The sequence below is a fragment of the Phascolarctos cinereus genome, unplaced genomic scaffold, assembly GCF_003287225.1.
Source record: "Phascolarctos cinereus isolate Bilbo 61053 unplaced genomic scaffold, phaCin_HiC Scaffold_1;HRSCAF=81, whole genome shotgun sequence".
In the NCBI taxonomy this organism is placed as follows: Eukaryota; Metazoa; Chordata; class Mammalia; order Diprotodontia; family Phascolarctidae; genus Phascolarctos; species Phascolarctos cinereus.
This window is the reverse complement of record NW_027555514.1, coordinates 54,079,232-54,097,842: the sequence shown is the minus strand read 5'-3', so window position 1 is coordinate 54,097,842 and position 18,611 is coordinate 54,079,232. Positions and strand designations below refer to the sequence as shown.

The window sequence follows — 18,611 nt, the reverse complement described above, 5'->3', positions numbered from 1 at the left end:
ACAAAACAGATATGGACCTCTGAATGCAGTGAGGAGAGGGGTCTGCTTTTATTGTTTGCATGTGTGTAAGAGAGAGAAAACATACGTTGGATATTTCATTTAAAATATTCTAATGCATTTAATTGGTGACAGTATCTTTTGAAGAAAAAAACTTAAAAATCTCAAGTTCACTTGCTACAGAAGCTACTTTATAGTGCCATATTATTCGTTAAGCATTAATTAAAGAACAGCAGGATAATTAGTAGGATCATCAATATTACAGGAAACCTCAAATTGCTCCAGAGGGGGGGTAATTTAACTGGAAACAGTTTAAATTTTCTCAAGTAGTGCAGCTGATGAATCTTCAAAAGAGTCCAATTATTTGCTAAGTATAGGATTAAAATCATTGTTTGGGAACAGGTATTTCTCAATTTTTTTTTTAACTAAGGAAAACTAGTATTAGAGGGAGCCGGATTCAGAGATAAGGCAAACCTCTCATTATTCTAATTAAAAAAAAAAAAGATTATTAGCCGTGAGGGGCTCTGGATAATTTCCCACATGTTTGCCCCAGTCATCACACCCGTTCCCTCCCCCCCCCCACCTCAAACTGGCTTGGTTTCAAATAGTTGGATTTTCTCTGTCAATTTCATGTGTAAGATTCAAAATGATTTTACTATTTGAAAGTTAGCCATCTTTTGGGGTTTTCTACTAATATCTTCTCAATTGCATCCTCAGATATGCCTCTAATTAACATCTTAGGAACTATATCAGTGAGGATATGTAAATAGCCATGAGCCCCATATTTCATCAACCAATGTTTAGTATGTATGTCATGAGCAACCAGAAGTTTGTCTTCATAGCCTTCATCCACCAGTAGCAGTACCCTGCAAAAATGTTAACATATTACTTGGCATTTGTCTAGCATTTTATTTTTTCTGAGTGCTTTGTAACTATTTTTATTCATGAATCTTATTTTGCTTATGGTAAAGATAGTGCCTACTTGCTGTTGCATGTTTAGTAAGAGTCCCGTAATAAATATTTTGCGGTGAGGATGATATTGCTGAATTCTGGTAGAGACAATATCTGCATTCAGGGCACATAAATCGATCACTCTTGCCTCAGTTATTTATGGCATAATGTCCCAAAACCTGCCTGAGGGGTTGCCTCTGATAGGTGATGCTGTCTTGAGTGACCACTTTAGCACACCACCAGCGATATTGTGATCTGGCTTTACATTCAGGTCACCTCTCTCCGAAGTCTGCTCCTTCCCAAATTTCAGCGATCTCTCTGTTCCCTCGATCTTTTTTTCTGCATTTAAAATCAATGCGTGTTAAGAGGTCTAGAGGACCAGACCGTTCATGCTTCATATAAAGAAACAAGAGAAATGTTTATTAAAGCAAAAATTGGGTAGCATTATGAGAAAGCTTTAAAGTAAACAAAACAGGCAAATTAGTAGCTTTAAAAATGGAGGGCAGATTTATCTTTCCCTAGTGTACACAGGAAGCCTCGGTATTGAACAATCTTTGAAGTCGATGAGAATTTTGATTTAGCAGTAGTCTTTGGGGGGTTGGGCTAAATTGGCCCAGAAAAATTTACGATATCTTCCCTCTGTCTCAACAAGATTTCTGAAATAATTAATAGCTTTTTTAATATTTTATAGATGGATGAATGAACAATAGCTTCCCAACTATATAGCTCTAAGAATGATCTGAGAGATTCTCTCCATTCTGCTTATTAGGACTGCCACTTTTTGAATGGGTTAACCTCAGATAACTGCTGAGTGACTGTGCCTAGAGGTTGGACAATCTGTGCCATGGCTGAAAGAGTGTATTTGATGTCAAGAGACATCATTTTGGAGACAATGGAGATTTGGAGGAATATTTTGTGATTGTCTAGATAGCAGAAGTGAACAATAGATGACTGGGGGACTTTATTTCAGGTTTAAGTTTTCAAATGATCCCTTGACACCTTTAACTCTGGCTGAAGGTATTCTAGCACATTAATCATATTTAATAACCACTCTGGCGCAAAATAAGGTGTGGGGCACCATTACCAGCAATTCAGAAAGATATGATCTGTGAACTCTGGGAATGTAGTTTAAAAGATAAACTTGCATTTGTAGGTAAAATTCTTCACTTGCAGGCCAACCAAATATTTAGGCAAATCTCAGATAGTCTAAGACAAACTGGAAGCCATGCCTAGCAAGTGATTGACAAGACATATATTCAAAGAACTTACCATAAGATCATAGGTAAGGATCTTAGAGGTCATAAGAAGAGGACCTTAGAGGTCATCTAATCCAACTCCCTTATTTGCAGATGAGGAAACAGACCCACAGAAGTTAAGTGATTAGTCCAAGGTCACACAGGTAGTAAGTGGTAAATCTAAGACTTGAACTCAGAACCCATGGCTCCAAGTTCACCTTCCTTTCCTTTACAATATGCAGTTAAACATTACTTATCTCATATATGTCCTAGTTAACATGTTGAAATCCTTTCCCAAGTAGCTTAGTCTTCCAGAAGTTCTGGGGAGAATACCCTTTAAAGGGATTTATCTGTCTGGAGAATTTATGGGTCTTTATAAAAAAAGAGAATTTGACTCTATCCCTCTGTCTCTGTGTCTGTCTCTCTTTCTCCCCCACAAATCTATATACACATATACACAATTCATATCAGTGGACAAATTAAATTAGAGATCTCATTACTGATATACTAACACATATAACTATAGCTTTATTTGATGGCCAGAGTCTCAGTATAACTAACTAACTAACTAACTTAAATAAATAAACAATTAGGATGGTCCTATTCTTTTTTGCTTCTGGCTTTTTTTGGGTCCCTCATTCTTTTGCCATGTATTTTCTATTATCTGTGAAATGGGGGAAATAACACCCTTCTACCATACAAGGCTGCTATAAGGCTAGTTAATGATGGCTCCTTGAAAGTACAGAAAAGCTACAGAAATAACAAAATTGTGAAGTAAAAGAGAATATGGAAATATCTCATGTAAGATGAGGTATTTTTCTAAATAGATGCAGGGTACAATTTGTATTCAGTCTGATATTACTAAGTCATGATTCTAGAGACTGCTAATCTCACATGATACTTCCATGAGAAAGACACTAGTGCAGTTTTCCTAGAACAACCCTTTTGCAACTGAAGACAGCAGCCTGGTCTTTTATCACATAGAAAAAAAAAAACTTCCCCCGTCCTAGGCCATTTTGTGAAATAAACAGGTCTGGCGGATATGCCACCAGAAGGGAGGGACTGCTACAGATGAGGCTAAAAAAAATTACAGTAATTATAGAGAGACAAATGAGTTAGTAATTTGCAAACAAATATTAGAGAGACATTCCAAGTGTGAAAAGCCAGTGATATAATAAGATTTGAGAAATGGAGCATAAGATTGAAAACAGGTGTTCGGCATAGCACATTTCTGGTCATGAAAACCAGAGTCCAAGTCCACTGGTGCCCAGGGTTTAAAATTAGTTTGGACCAGACTGGATTAGTTATGGAAATCAGGACCCCAAGGGACTGAAAATGATAGGCTAAAAGGGAATTATATAATGGACACAGCTTAACATGCCAGAATAAGTCATTCTAATAATTTAACCAAGAGCTCCAATTGGATAAGGTAGCCCAAAGCAGGGCTTCAATTTTAGTTAAATATAATGGGGAAAAGATGAATTCTTCAAAAGATGTGGTGGTCATTTTTGTTGCATCCCAGGTACATTTGAGTCAGTTTCCTTAACTTCTTGGTATTCATTTTTTTCTTTTTATCAAGCTTAATGTGTTGAACCCATTGACTTAGAAAAGGAATATGGGGGAACTCTGGCTCATTTCTCAATACCTCCAGATGGATTCCCTCTAAGGAATCACCTCCTGTCCACACTGGAAGCTTTGAGGGTGCTTCCTTAAATGTGCATTGATAAAGAGAATATTCACAGCTACAAACAGGCTTTGGGAAAAGGGAACCTGGTTGACAAGAAATTAATTATCCTGAAAGGCTACTCACATTGTGGATTAAAGTACTCAAGGCTTTAGAATATTTGAAGAGAATGCTTGTAGAAATAAAATGTTCCTCTTTGCCTACAACACATTTGCAAAATGACTGAGGCAGTCAATCCACAGTCTGATAGATCTTACTGATTTGAAGTCATCAATTAAAAACCAACCAGTAGGAATAACTCAACACAAACACAGTTAAGTGAGACAATTAATTGGATATTTTATACTATTAATTTCACTGGTCAAGGCAAACAAACTATTTTCTTTGATAGGTAAAACCTAATTCTTGCTATAACATTAGGAAGGGGTTTGGACTTGTTAGTTTATAACTACAAAATGCAAACTGAATAGACCAGGAAAAAAATTAAGCTTAAATCAGTTTGTTGTCTGTTTCCAACAGAAAGAGCCATGACCCAGGTTAATAATTCAGCCCAGCTATGGTCCCTCTAGGTTCCAATGCAATGGAAGTTTCCTGCCCTATAGAAAAAGACTTTAATGCCTTCAGATCTGAGTAGTCCAATTGGAACAAGGGCAACACTGAGTGGGCAGACTTATGTAAATGACATATATATTTTTTTCTATAGGAAGCACTGTGGTACACTGGAAAGATTCAGAATCAGAGGACTTTTGTTCAAATCCTGGCTGTCATTCACTTCCTGGTAACCTGTCAAGTCACTTAACTCTCAGAACCTCAGTTTCCTCTTCCGTAAAATGACATATTTTGACTAAATGGCCTTGAAATCTCTTGTCTTTTAAGATATTCCAGTTGCCAACCAACACACATACTTTATAGCCTCATCTTTTTTTGTCTCTGCATTTAAGGCATAAATATAAAAAGACTTTGGTCCAAGACCCGCCCACTCTCTTTTCCTTTTCATGCTGAGAACATTAGCAAGAACTAGGTCTCTATTCACCCCTGTGCTAGGCTTGAAAATATGTAAGTAGTTTCTTTTGAGTTCAGACTGGGGACTGTATGAGTTTGCAGTGTCATTCTCCTACTAGTTGACAAGATGTGATCCTCAGCTCCTTGTTATCTCTCACCTCGCCATAGCCAATATGCTGCCAAGTCCTCTCCATTCTACCTTTGTAATGTCTCTATTATATGCCTCCTTTGCTTTTTTGATGCTTCCACCATCATGATGCAGGCCCCTTCACCCCAGCCCCGGACTATTACAATAGCTTGCTGGTTGGTCTCCCTGCTTCAAATGTCTCATCACTGTAGTTCATCTTCCACTCAGTTATCAAAGTGATCTTGCTAAAGCCCTGATCTGAATATATTGCTCGCTCTATTGGTAAATTTTGATGGCTCCCTATTACCTTCAGTATCAGATATAAAATCATTTGTTTGGATTTTATAGCCCTTCATAACCTGGCCCCTTCCTACCTTTCAGTTTTCCTATCCCTTAAGTATTCCTATAGTCCACACATTCTGTCTAGTGACGTTGTTCCTCGTACAAGACACCCCATTTCTTGACTCCATACATCTTTATTGTACTCACACCTGGAATACTCTCCCTCCTTATCTCCATGTCCAGGTATCTCTGGTTCCTTTCAAGTCTCAGCTAAAATCTCACTTTTTCAAGAATCCTTTCCCCAAACCTCTTAATGCTAATGCCTTCCTTCTGAGATTATCTTCAATTTGTCCTGTATGTATCTTATTTGTACAAGATTCTTGTCTGTTATGCCTCATCTCTTTAGACTGTTAGCTTCTTCGGGGCAAGGACTACTCTTTTGGTCTTTCTTTAAATCTTTTAGCACTTTGTGCTGTGCCTGGCACAAAGCAGATGCTTCACAAGAGCTTGTTGACTTGGCTTGACCTGACTTGACTTGTTTTTATTGCTTTTTGGAAAACGTTTGGAGAAAGGGTTTTGCACTCACGTCTAAATTGCATCTCATCTTGGTGAATGCTCTTAATGAAGCATTAAAAGCTTATTTCTTGGTGAATTATGAGACTGAATTTACCCCAGAAAAAAGATAAACCAGTCTAGTTCAATCTTAGTGGTAAAGATTAGAGGTGCCATTTGGATGAAGCAAGAAAAGAAGATCCATTTTTATTTCTTTCTCCACTGTGGTCATGGGAAGTTCTCCTTATCAATCAATCAACAAAGTAATGACTATGTACCAGGGTCTATGCTAGGTGCTAGGGATATAGGTACAAAGAATGAAATAATCTCAGCTCTAAAGAAGCTTGAATTCTATCAAAATATGTACAGAATAAATGTAAGCTAAGGACAAAGCAGTTAAATAAAAGGTAGCTTGGAAGGTAGGCCATCAGCATTTGCAGGCATCAAGAAAGACCTCCTCTAGAAGGTGTTTATTGAAACATGTATTATAGGAAGGAAGGGATTTTGTGAGGTGGAAGGGAGGAAGAAGTGAATTCCAGGCATAGGGAACAGCCATTGAAAAGACAGAGACAGGAGATGGATGAGGAAGAGACAATATCAGTTTATATGGACTATAGAAAACAGAACGGAGAATAATACACAATAAGGATGGAAATTTAAATTAGGGCCAGATGACAGGGTTTAAAAGCTAATCAGAGTAATTCATATTTTATTCTAGAAGCAATACAGAGCCACTAGAGTTTATTGAATACAGGAGTTTTATGGACAGATCAGCACTGAATGAAAAAAATTTTGACAGCTGGGTGGAGAATAGGTTTGAAGTAGAGAGAGACCTAGGCCAAGGAAACTAATCAGGAGGGTTCAGATGAAAGGTGAGAAGGGCCTGAATTAAGTGATGGCTGTGTGAGTGAAGAGAAGGGGTCAGATGCAGGAGATGACAGTGGTAGACACAGTAATATTTGGCAATTGACTGGACATGTGCAGTGAATGACAGCAAGGACTCAAGGATAACACAAATGTTACAGCCTGGGAGATTAGAAAAATAGTGGTGCCTTTGACATAAATAGAAACGTCTGGAAGAATGGATTTACTACTTTCAAGCAATTACCTACTTTCAACGGTTTAAAAAGGCATGGAGAAGTGCTCTAATTTGTTGACTTTGAATCTTCTGATAGTCATCTTACCTTGAGGCTGCTGCTTTTGTTGAATGTCAGTATTTAGCTTGGAGAGGATAAGTCTATGATCAGTCCAGCACTTTGCACTACACCTTGCCTTCATCACTCTCAAGACTTGCATATCTCTTCTCCTTACAATGACATAGTCTATTCAATGCCCAATGTTTACTGTGAGGTTGTATCCAAGAAGTTTTATTGCATTCAGGTAAATGGAATTTGCCTAATCAAAAAAAAATTTTTTAGAAGATAAAATTACATTTTAATAAAGGAAAAAAGGGGTAAAGACATTGATGACTCAGATGTCCTCCAGGCTAGAAGAGGAGCAGGTTCTATAGATTTCCCCCCACCCCACCACTCACCCCCTCAAGAGGGGGCAGCACAATTTACCTCCTTGGACAGACATATCCAAAAGGCTGTAGGGCCATTGTGGTTCTCTCGTATTCCTCAGGGCCTGCCCACATTCATTCCACCACTGAATCCATATTGGAATTTAGGTATGGAGAAACTTAAGGAAGAAGTTTGGCATGATTTGAGGGAGCTGAGGGTGGTGTAGACAGGCATGTGATCTGAGGTTTTTGGTCAAGGCCGGACCAGAGTATGTGAATTCCCCAAGGAGTGGTGGAAAGCAGAAAGAAGAGGAGCGGGCGGGCAGGGGGATGTTGTGATGAGGTTGTTGGTGTCGGTGATGAAGTCATGAGATGCACAAGTCTCCAGTAGTAAGTGACTCTTGCTGTTGCTGACTTGCAAGGAAAGCTAAGCCAACCCATGGCCAGCAACAGTGGAGCAGAAAAGAAGCGGAGAGCTTTCAGAGATTTGGTGTACAGCACCACCTTTGCTCTTTTGGGCCAGAACACTTGCAAACATCAGGATTGGTCAGATGAAAATGATGGAGAAATTGAGAAGATGCTAAATAAAACAATGAGAACCCCACAGGGTTTCCCAGCAGGATAGTTTGTCCACCTCTAAGAAGGCAGCATTTAACTCCATCAAAAGTAAAGTGCAAGCAAAGCTTAGAGAGACGCAGGATTCTTGGCTCAGTAAGAAGGCAGATGAAATTCAGTTTTACTCTGATAGTAACAATCCAAAGCAGTTTTATGATGCCCTGAAGGCTATCTATGGGACCAAAGACCTTTGGTGCATCTCAGCTGCTCAGTGCTGATGGAACCATACTGATCAGTGATAAGGAAATGATCCTGGTTAGATGGGCTGAACATTACCATAGTATTCTCAACAAACTGTCATCAACCAATGCTGAAGCCACTGACTAAATAACTCAGGTGGAAGTCAGTCCCTCTCTAAGTGAACTTCCAAATGAAGAACAGATTTGTTTTAAAAAATTCAATTTGAACAAATACAAAAAGACAAAGAAAGAACATTTCCATGTACACAACACAAGAAGTTTCAATATAAAACCATAAATTTCCATTTCACACTGTTTACTTTAAAAAAAAACCTATGTAATAGATACTACACATAATTTTCAAAGCTGCCCTGATTTTCTGTGTTTCCTTCTAAGTTTTCTTTTGTTCTCCACTGTGCACTTTTATTTTTTTCTCCCTCCCTCCCCACCCCACCCTAGAGAAAGCTATCATTAGACACAAGTATACACATACCCATGTGTGTGTATATGTACATATGTATGTATGTATATGCATATATAAAACCATACTATATATACTTGTATGTAACAGTTCTTTCTCTGGATGTGTATAGCACCTTCCTTCACAAGTCCTTTGTATTTGATTTGAGTATTTATAATACCCCAAATAACTTAGTTGTTCAAAGTTGTTTTCAGAACAATATTACTGTTACTGTGTAGAATATTATCTTGGTTCTTTTCATTTCACTCTTCATTATTTCATGCAAATCTTTCTATATTTTTCTAAAATCAAGCAGTTCATCATTTCTTATAGCACAGTGGTATTCCTTCACAATCACATACCATAACTTGTTTAGCCATTCCCCAATTGTTGGGCATCTCCTTAATTTCCAGTTTCTTTCTACCACAAAGAGAGCTGCTATAAATATTTTAGAACATGTAAGTTATTTTCCTTTTCCCCTAATTCCCTTGGGAAACAGACCTAATATTGGTACTGCTGGGTCAAAGGGTATACAGTTTTATAACTCTTTATAACATAATTCCAGATTGTGCTCCAAAGTGGTTGGATCAGTTAACAGTTCCACCAATGGTGAATTAGTGTTTCAATTTTTCAAAATCTCTACATTTGTCATTCTCCCCTTCTATCATTTAAGCCAGTCTGATAGGTATAAAATGATACCTCAAAGTTGTTTTAATTTGCATTTCTCTAATCAATAGTGATTTAGAGCAGTTTTTCATCTGGCTATATATAGTTTATATTTCTTCATTGAAAAACTGTCTGGAGAGGATTCTGGGAAGATGGAGTAGGTCACAAAATTACAAACTCTCCAGATTTCCCTCACAAATAAGACAAAATAGTGCCTCAGGGAGAGTACAGAGTGGTAAAAATAAACAAGAGTTGGGGCAGAACAGTGCTCCTCCTGGGACAACCAGAGAAGATCAGAAGAAAACCTATGAAGTGTAAACACCTCCAGGCTAGTTTCACGGAAACAGCAAATGGTGAGTCCTGGGGCTAGCTGGACTGGGAGGGAGCCTGGTCCCAGCCACAGGAATTTTCACCTTTTAGATAGTGTGGGGAGTCAGGTGTCTGAGCAGGGGAAGATTGGGGGAACCTCTGCTGATAAGGGATGCCAGGCCCCACTGTGCTGCTGAGATGTGGCCCTGGGTGAGAAGGAACTAGCACATACCTAGTGAGTACAGTAGCAATGGGGATGTCATTGTCTGTGGACACTCACAGGAGAGTGGTGTTCTTGGTTTCAGTTCTAGGATAGAGGGGAGAACTTAAGGTGTACCTGAGGCCAGAGGCACCATCACCCATACCCCAGGACTAGAGGTGATTACAATAAAAAGCTGCTGCAATATTTTTTTGATGAGCAGACAAAAGAGAAAGAACTCAACTATAGAAAGTTACTATGGGAATAGAGAAGACCGAGGTTCATCTTCAGAGGAGGCTACTGAAGCAAAAAAGCCTCCCCTACCCCAAAGAGTAATGTCAAATGGCCACTTGCCCAAAAAGAATTCATAGAAGAGCTTAAAAAAGACTTTAAAAATCAAATGAGAGAGATTGAGGAAAAAAACAAACAAACCAAGAAAAACAAGAAGATTTTGAAAAGAAAGTTAACCAACTGGAAAAGGAGATCCAGAATCTTAAGGAAGAAAATGATTCTTTAAAATTAAAAATGAGCAAAGGGAAGCCAATGAAGTTATAAGAGACCAAGAAATAACAAACAAGATATGAAGAATGAAAAAAATAGAAGAGAATGTGAAACATTTCATAAGAAAAACAACTGATCTGGAGAACCAATTGAGAAGAGAAAACATAAGAATAATCACACTACCTGAAAGCTATGGTCAAAAAATAATTTTGGCACAATAATACAAGAAACAATTAAAGAAAATTTTCCTGAAGAACAAGAGGTGAAAGTAGAAATAGAAAAAATCTACTCATCACTACTTGAAAAAGATCCTACAAGGAAAACCTACAGGAATATCATAGCTAAATCCAGAAAGTTCTTTATATATTTGATATAGAAAACCTTTATCTGAGAAACTGTCTATAAATATTTTCTCTCAATTTTGTTCTCCTTCTAATCTTGTCTACATTGTTTTATTTGTACAAAACCTATTTAATTTAATTAATTTAATTAAAAATATCTATTTTACATCTCACGATGCTCTCTATCTCTTGTTTATTCATAAATTCTTCTAATTTTCTTTTGACATCTCCCTTTATATCTAGGTCATATATCCATTTTGACCTTGTCTTGGAAAATGGTGTAAAATCTTGATCTATGCCCAATTTCTGTCAGACTGCTTTCCAATCTTCCCAATAATTTTTCTTTTTGCCAAATAATGAATTCTCATTCCGAAAGCTTAAATATTTACATTTGCCAAACACAAGGTTATTATCATAATTTGCTATTGTGTATTGTATATCTATTCTATTCTACTGATCTACTTTTCTATTTGTTAGCCAGTACCAGATAGTTTGAGATCTGATACTGCTAAACTTCCATTTCTTACATTTTTTATCATTAATTCCTTTGTTATTTTTAATGTTTTGTTCTTTCAAATGAATTTTACTGTTGTTTTTTTTTCTAGTTCAGTAAAACAAATTTTTTTTGGTAAATTTACTGGGATGGCATTGAATAAACATATTAGTTTAGGTAGAATTGTCATTTTTATTATAGTGGTTCTATCTGTGAACAATTAATATTTCTCCAACTATTTAAATCTGACTTTATTTGTATAAAAAGTATTTTATAATTATGTTCATGTAGTTGTTGAGTTTGTTTTGGTAGGTATACTCCCAGGTGTTTTATACTGTCTATAGTTATTTTAAATGGGATATTTAAAAATTATCTCTTCTTGCAGGGTTTTATTGGTAATAAAATGTTTATTATTTATATGTGTTTACTTTATATTTTGCTATCTTGCTAAAATTATTGTTTCCACTAACACTTCAGTTGAATATTTAGGATTTTCCAAGTATGTCATCATATCATCTGCCAACAAACAGTTTTAATACCTCATTGCCCATTCTGATTCTTTCAATTTCTTTTTCTTCTCTTATTGCTAGCATTTCTAATATAATATTGAAAAATATTGCTGATAATGGGCATTCTTGTTTCAACCCTGATCTTTTTGGCAAGGCTTCTAGCTTGTCATCATTACAAATAATGCTTGCTGATGGTTTTAGGTAGAGGCTTCTTATAGTTTTAAGGAAAAATCCATTTATATCTATGCTTTCAAGTGTTTTCTTTTTTTAAAAATAGGAATGAGTGTTGTATTTTATCAAAAGCTTTTTATGCATCTGTTGATATAATCATATGATTTTTTGTTACTTTTTTATTAATATAATAAATTATTTCAAAGGTTTTCTTCATTTTAAACCATTCCTGCATTCCTGGCATAAATCCCACTTAGTCACAATATATAATCTTTGTAATATATTGTTTTAGTCTCCCAGCTAGTGGTATTTTATTTAGAATATTTGCATCCATATTCATTAATGAAATTGGTCTATAATTTTATTTCTCTGTTTCTGCTCTTCTTGGTTTAGGTGTAAGGACTATATTTGTTTCATAAAAGGAATTTGGTAGGACTCCTTTGCCTATTATTCCAAATAATTTATTTAATATTAGAATTAGTTAATTTATCTTTTTCTTAATGTCTACAGTAATTTTATTTTGTTTCATTTATCAAACATTTATTAAGCACATTTCTTATTGAAAATAGTTTGTTGTTATTGATATTTAAAAACCTGCTGAACAAAATGCATGGCCCACTTTCTTTTTTTTTCCATTAATTTGATTTATTTATTTCGCCCCATCTCACCCCTCCCCAAGATGGCATGCATTCTGAATATCCCTTCCCCTAGTCTGTCCTCTCTTCTATCTCTTCCCCTCTTCTCTTATCCCCTTCCCCTTCTATTTTCCTATAGGGCAGGACAGACTTCTGTGCCCCATTTCCTGTATTTCTTATTTCCCAATAGCATGTGAAAACGTTTTTCTTTAAAACATATGTTTTTAAAATTTTAGGTTTCAAATTTTCTCTCTTCCTCCCTCCCCACCCACCCTCATTGAAAAGGCAAGCAACTCAATATAGGTTGTACATGTGCAGTTATGCAAAACACGTCCATAGCAGAAATATGAAAAACTAACTCTATTTCCCTTAATCCTACCTTGCCCTCCCATTTATTCTATTCTTTCTTTTGTCCCTGTCCTCCTCAGAAGTATTTGCTTCTGATTACCCCTTTCCCAATCTGCCTTCCTCTCTATCATCCCCTGCTCTCTTGTCCCCTTCTCCCCCTATTTTCCTGTAGGGTAAGACAGATTTCCTTACCCAAATGAATGTGTGTGTTATTCCTCCATAAACCAAATCCTATGAGAATAAGATTCACTCATTCCCTCTCACCTTCCCCATTTCCCCTCCACTGTAAGAGCATTTTCTTTTCTGTTTTTTTTGTGAGATAATTTACCCCATTCTACCTCTCCCTTTCTTCTTCTCTGAGTATAATCCTCTCTCATCCCTTAATTTTATTCTCCAGATATGACCCCTTAATCTTCAACTCACCCTGCCCTCTATCATCTATCTATCTATCTATCTATCTATCTATCTATCTATCTATCTATCTATATATCTATCTATCATATAATTTTTTCCTCCAACTACCCTAATACTGACAAAGGTCTCATGAGTTATAAATATCATCTTTCCATGCAGGAATGTAAACAGTTCAATCTTAATAAGTCTCTTATGATTTCTCTTTCCTGTTTACCTCTTCATGTTCCACTTGAGTCTTGTATTTGAAAGTCAAATTTTCTATTCAGCTCTGGTCTTTTCATCAAGAATGCTTGAAAGTCCTCTATTTCACTGAATGACCATTTTTTCCCCTGAAGGATTATACTCAGTTTTGCTGGGTAGGTGATTCTTGGTTGTAATCCTATCTCCTTTGCCCTGGAATATTATATTCCATGCCCTGTGGTCCTTTAATGTAGAAGCTGCTAAATCTTGTGTTATCCTGATTGTGTTTCCACAGTACTTGAATTGTTTCTTTCTGGCAGCTTGTAATATTTTCTCCTTGACCTGGGAACTCTGGAATTTGGCTACAATATTCCTAGGAGTTTTCCTTTGGGGATCTCTTTCAGGAGGAGATCTGTGGATTCTTTCAATTTCTATTTTGCCCTCTGGTTCTAATATATCAGGGCAGTTTTCCTTGATAATTTCTTGAAAGATGATGTCTAGGCTTTTTTTGATCATGGCTTTCAGATAGTCCAATAATTTTTAAATTCTCTCTCCTGGATCTATTTTCCAGGTCAGTTGTTTTTCCAATGAGATATTTCACATTGTTTTCTATTTTTTCATTCTTTTGGATTTGTTCTACTGTTTTGTGATTTCTCATAAAGTCACTATCTTCCAGTTGTTCTATTCTAATTTTTAAGGAAGTATTTTCTTCAGTAATCTTTTGGACTTCCTTTTCCATTTGGCCAATTTTGCTTTTTAGGGCATTCTTCTCCTCATTGGCTTTTTGGACCTCTTTTGCCATTTGGGTTAGGCTATTTTTTTAAGGTGTTGTTTTCTTCAGTATTTTTTTGGGTCTCCTTTAGCAAGCTGTTGACTTGTTTTTCATGATTTTCTTGCATCACTCTCATTTCTCTTCCCAGTTTTTTCTCTACTTCTCTTACTTGCTTCTCAAAATCCCTTTTGAGCTCTTCCAAGGCCTGGGACTGATTCATATTTTTCTTGGAGGCTTTGGATGTAGGAGCTTTGACTTTGTTGTCTTCTGGTTGTATATTTTGATCTTCTTTTTCACCAAAGTAAGATAATATAGTCTGACTCTTTTTGCACTGCTTGCTCATGATCCTGGCCAAGTACTTGAGTTTTAAATTCTTTGTTAAGGTAAGAGTCTTCTTCCAATGTGGAGAATGTACTGTCCCAAGCTTCGGGGGTTTTCAGAGATACTTGTAGGGACCCATAAATTTTAGTTTCCTGTCCACAGCCACTACAAGCTCCACCATGCCAGCACTCCTCCTCATCCCAGAACTCCCGTCTACAACTGTGACCTATATCCAAGCATGGGCAAAGCAAGAGATTCCTGCCTCAGCGCCAGCAGAGAGATCCCTGCAATCCCCCTCTGATCAGCCACTTGATTCCCCCTTGGTCTGTGGGCTGGAAGCTTGAGATGCAGCTGCCCACCCCAGGGCCGAGTTCTGGGGAACTGGATCTTAAACCCTGCCTTCCTCCCTCAGCACCGCAGAAACAGACTTTTCCCACTGACCTTCTAAGTTGTCTTTGGCATTCCTGGACTGAGGAGTCTGGAAACCACCACGGCTGCCCCCGATTCAATCCTCTGAGGCCTGCTCCAGGTTCACTGTGGCCTGCACGCCCACGCTGTGCTGCGCTCCCAGCCTGGCACGATACACCTTTCTGATCAATCATCCAGGTTATCTTGGGCTGGAAATTTGTTTCTCTCTGTCTTTTTTGTGGGTTCTGCTGCCTTAGAATTTGTTTAGAGCCATTTTTTTATAGGTATCTGGAGGGGTTTGGGGAGAGCTCAAGCAAGTTGCTGCTTTCACTCCGCCATCTTGGCTCTGCCCTCTTAATTTTTCAATATTTGGTAGAATTCACTTATAAATCCATCTGGTACTGATGCTTTTTTCTTAGTATGCTCTTTTATGGCCAGTTCAATTTTTTTTTCTAAAATAGGTTTATTTAGGTATTCTATTTCCTCATGTTTGTATTTTTGTAAATATTCTTCCATTTCACTTAAATTGTTAAATTTATTGGCATATAACTGGGCAAAATAGCTCCTTATAATTGCTTTGATTTCATCTTCATTAGTGGTATATTCATTTTTCATTTCTTATGCTACTGATTTGGTATTCTGTCTTTTTAAAAATCATATTAACCAATGGTTTATCTGTTTTATTGTAGTTTTTTTTAAATAAAGCTAACTCCTAGTTTTGTTTACTAATTCAGTGATTTTTTTTACACCCAATTTTATTAATCCCACCTTTAATTTTTAGATGTCCAATTTGGTGTTTAATTGGAGATATTTAATTTGTTCTTTTTCTAGTTTTTTAAATTGCATTCCTAATTTATTGGCCTGCTCTTTCTCTATTCTATTGATATAAGCATTTAGAGATATGTTGTCTCATTATTATCATTCTCCTTAATGAAATTGTTTCTATAATTTGTCCTTTAACCCATTCATTCTTTAAGATTAGATTGTTTAGTGTCCAATTAGTTTTTAAATCTGTGTTTCCATGGTCCCTTATTGAATACAATATTTACTGTACTCTGATCTGAACAAGAATAGAGAAGGGAAAAATTTGAGTGAAATACAATCTTATAAATTTGTTTTTGAATGTTAAAGGAGTGAACTTGCCTATGGAATGGAAGAGTGGAAGACTGTATTAGAATATGACCCAACAATTTGTTGCCTACAAGATACATATTTAAAACATAAATACACATGTGTACACACATATGCATTCACACACATATATACATAAAATGAAGGGAATAAAATATATAATGTTGTAGAAAAATTAAAACAGGAGGTATAATCAGTTCTGGATAAGTATACAGTAAAGTACATGAAAACCAGCCACTAGCAAAGGAAATTACATTATGTTTAAAGTCACTATGTATTAATGAAACATGAGGCAAATACATAAATGACCTGTGACATGCTGGTGGTTGGAAATTGTCAGTATAGGAACCGCCTTGACCAATGTAGATCGTTTGCCTCTAAGCATACAATAAAACCCACTCTGACAATTCTCTCCTTTGCCTCTCTAAGGAGTACTTGTGAACCCATCCTTCCATATATATGAAACTTTTTTTCTTCTGGTTTTGGTTATAATAAGAGTGTCAGGGTTGACACAATTCAGCTTCTCCAGCAACATTCCCATTAACTGGTCGTTGGAAAAGGATCTCTCATTTAGAGTACCATTAGTCAAATTGAAGTTTACTGACGTTTTAAAACTGTGTAATTCTTTGTACCCTCTGCTTGTTGCAGAAGCAGGAGAAGGGGCTGTACAGGACTGAGGGTTATTTAAAATATTTTCTTTGTTTCATGGCTTGAAAACATCCACCCTTCCCCCTCTTCTAATCATCCGGTTGCCAGCCTACTGGTGATGTGCCCTTTTGTAATTATTTAGGTTTGTCCTTAGAAAACAGTCTCAGTTTGTCACTAGGTTCATACCCCAAAACTTTCCAGCATGGTGGAACTTAGAATTTATTTTAGATGGAACAGCCTACAAGAATCTAGAGTCACTGGAATACCATGGTGAGGCATCTCAAACATTATTCATTATAACCAACTCAAATGGATGCAAGGGATGAATGTTCAATTCAACACCAGGAAAACAATTAGAATATTTAATTATGTTAGCCATAAAAAGACAAAAACTATACAATGACATCAAAAGATGCAGAAGAGTGGTCATTAATTTCCTTAATTTTTAGGAAAAATATTAACAGGTCTACGAATAGAAGGGCCTTACCTTAATATGATCAATAGTGGGATTTGTTTAAAACAATTTTCTTTAAAACCAAGAGTCAGTATTATTTACAATGAAAAACATTGACAACTTTTCTAATAAAACCATAAATGAAGCAAGGATGATCTCTATCTCCACCACTATTTGACATGGCATAAGTAATACTAAGTCTTCAATAAGAAAGAAAAAGGAATTGAGCAAATGAATTTTGATAGAGGAAACAGAATTAAGGCCACATGCAGACAACATACATAGAACCCACCCCCCAAAATCAACAAAAAATATAACAATTTAGCACAGCATCAAGATTCAAACTAACTGTATAAAATCATTATCTTTTCTTGATATTACCAACAAAAAGCAGGAGGAACAGACAGAAAAATTCTAGTTAAAATACTTATGTCTTGAATTTAGCTTATAAATACAAACACACACACGCGCGCGCACACAACACACACACACACACACACAGAGGATTGAGAGGAAGGCATCATGGTGTAATGGAAATTTGGAATCAGAAGATGTGGCTTCAAATCTTGGTCCAGTTCCTTGGGCAAGTAAAATCACCTCTCTAGACCTAAGTGCCTCCTTTAAAAAGAATTTTTTTTCCCATAAGGACCTACCTTTTCTCCCTCCCACTTGCCTTCCTCTTTGTAACTCCATCATTGAGAAAGGAAGAAAAACAAAGCTTTTATTATAAACATGTATAGTCAAGCAAAACAAATTCCCACATTAGTCGTGCCCCAAAACAAATGTCTCAATCTGCTCTCTGAGTCCATTACATCTCTATTAGGGAGGGGGTAGCATGTTTCATCATGAGTCCTCTGAAATTATAGTTGGTTATTTTGTTGATCAGAGTTCCTGTCTTTCAAAGTTGTTTGTCTATTTTTATTGTGTAAATTTATTGTGTGAATTGTGTAAATTCTGCTTACTTTATTCTGCATCATTTCATACAAGTCTTCCCAGGTTTCTCTGGAACTATTCCCTTCATCATTTCAACAATTACTTATACTTATTCCCCAATTGCTGGGCAATTCCTCAGTTCCAATTCTCTTCAACCACACAAAAAAACTGAAATAAAACTTTTCTCTCCTTTTTTCTTTTATTTCTTTGAGATACAGACTTGGTAGCAGTATTCCTGGGTTAAAAGGCATGTAGTTTAATATATGGAAGTATAATTCCATGGGGTCATGGGCATAATTTTTTTGGGGGCATAATTCCAAGTTGCTTTCCAGAATGGTTTTGAACCAGTTCACAGGTCCACCAATACTTCATTAGTGTACCTATTTTCCCACAGCCTCTTCATTATTTGTCATTTTCTTTTTTTATCATGTTTCCTAACCTGATAGGTGTGAGGTGGGAATTTCAGAGTTTTTTCAACTTGCATTTATTTAATTATTATATGTGAAGTATTTTTTCACCTGGTTATAGGTAGCTTGGATTTCTTCTTCTAAAAATTGAAAACTCATATGCTTTAACCATTTGTCAATTCAGGA

General features: G+C 36.5%; 1 protein-coding gene across 1 annotated transcript in view; it reads right to left on the bottom strand.

The window, feature by feature from the left end:
• Positions 1–10: 10 nt before the first annotated feature.
• The window catches only part of PTER (phosphotriesterase related), a 47,093-nt gene continuing 28,492 nt past the window's right edge, over positions 11–18,611 (bottom strand). Inside the window, 1 exon segment of the mRNA XM_020966905.2 lies at positions 11–863. Coding sequence (XP_020822564.2) covers positions 653–863 — 211 coding nt within the window. The 3' untranslated portion in view covers positions 11–652.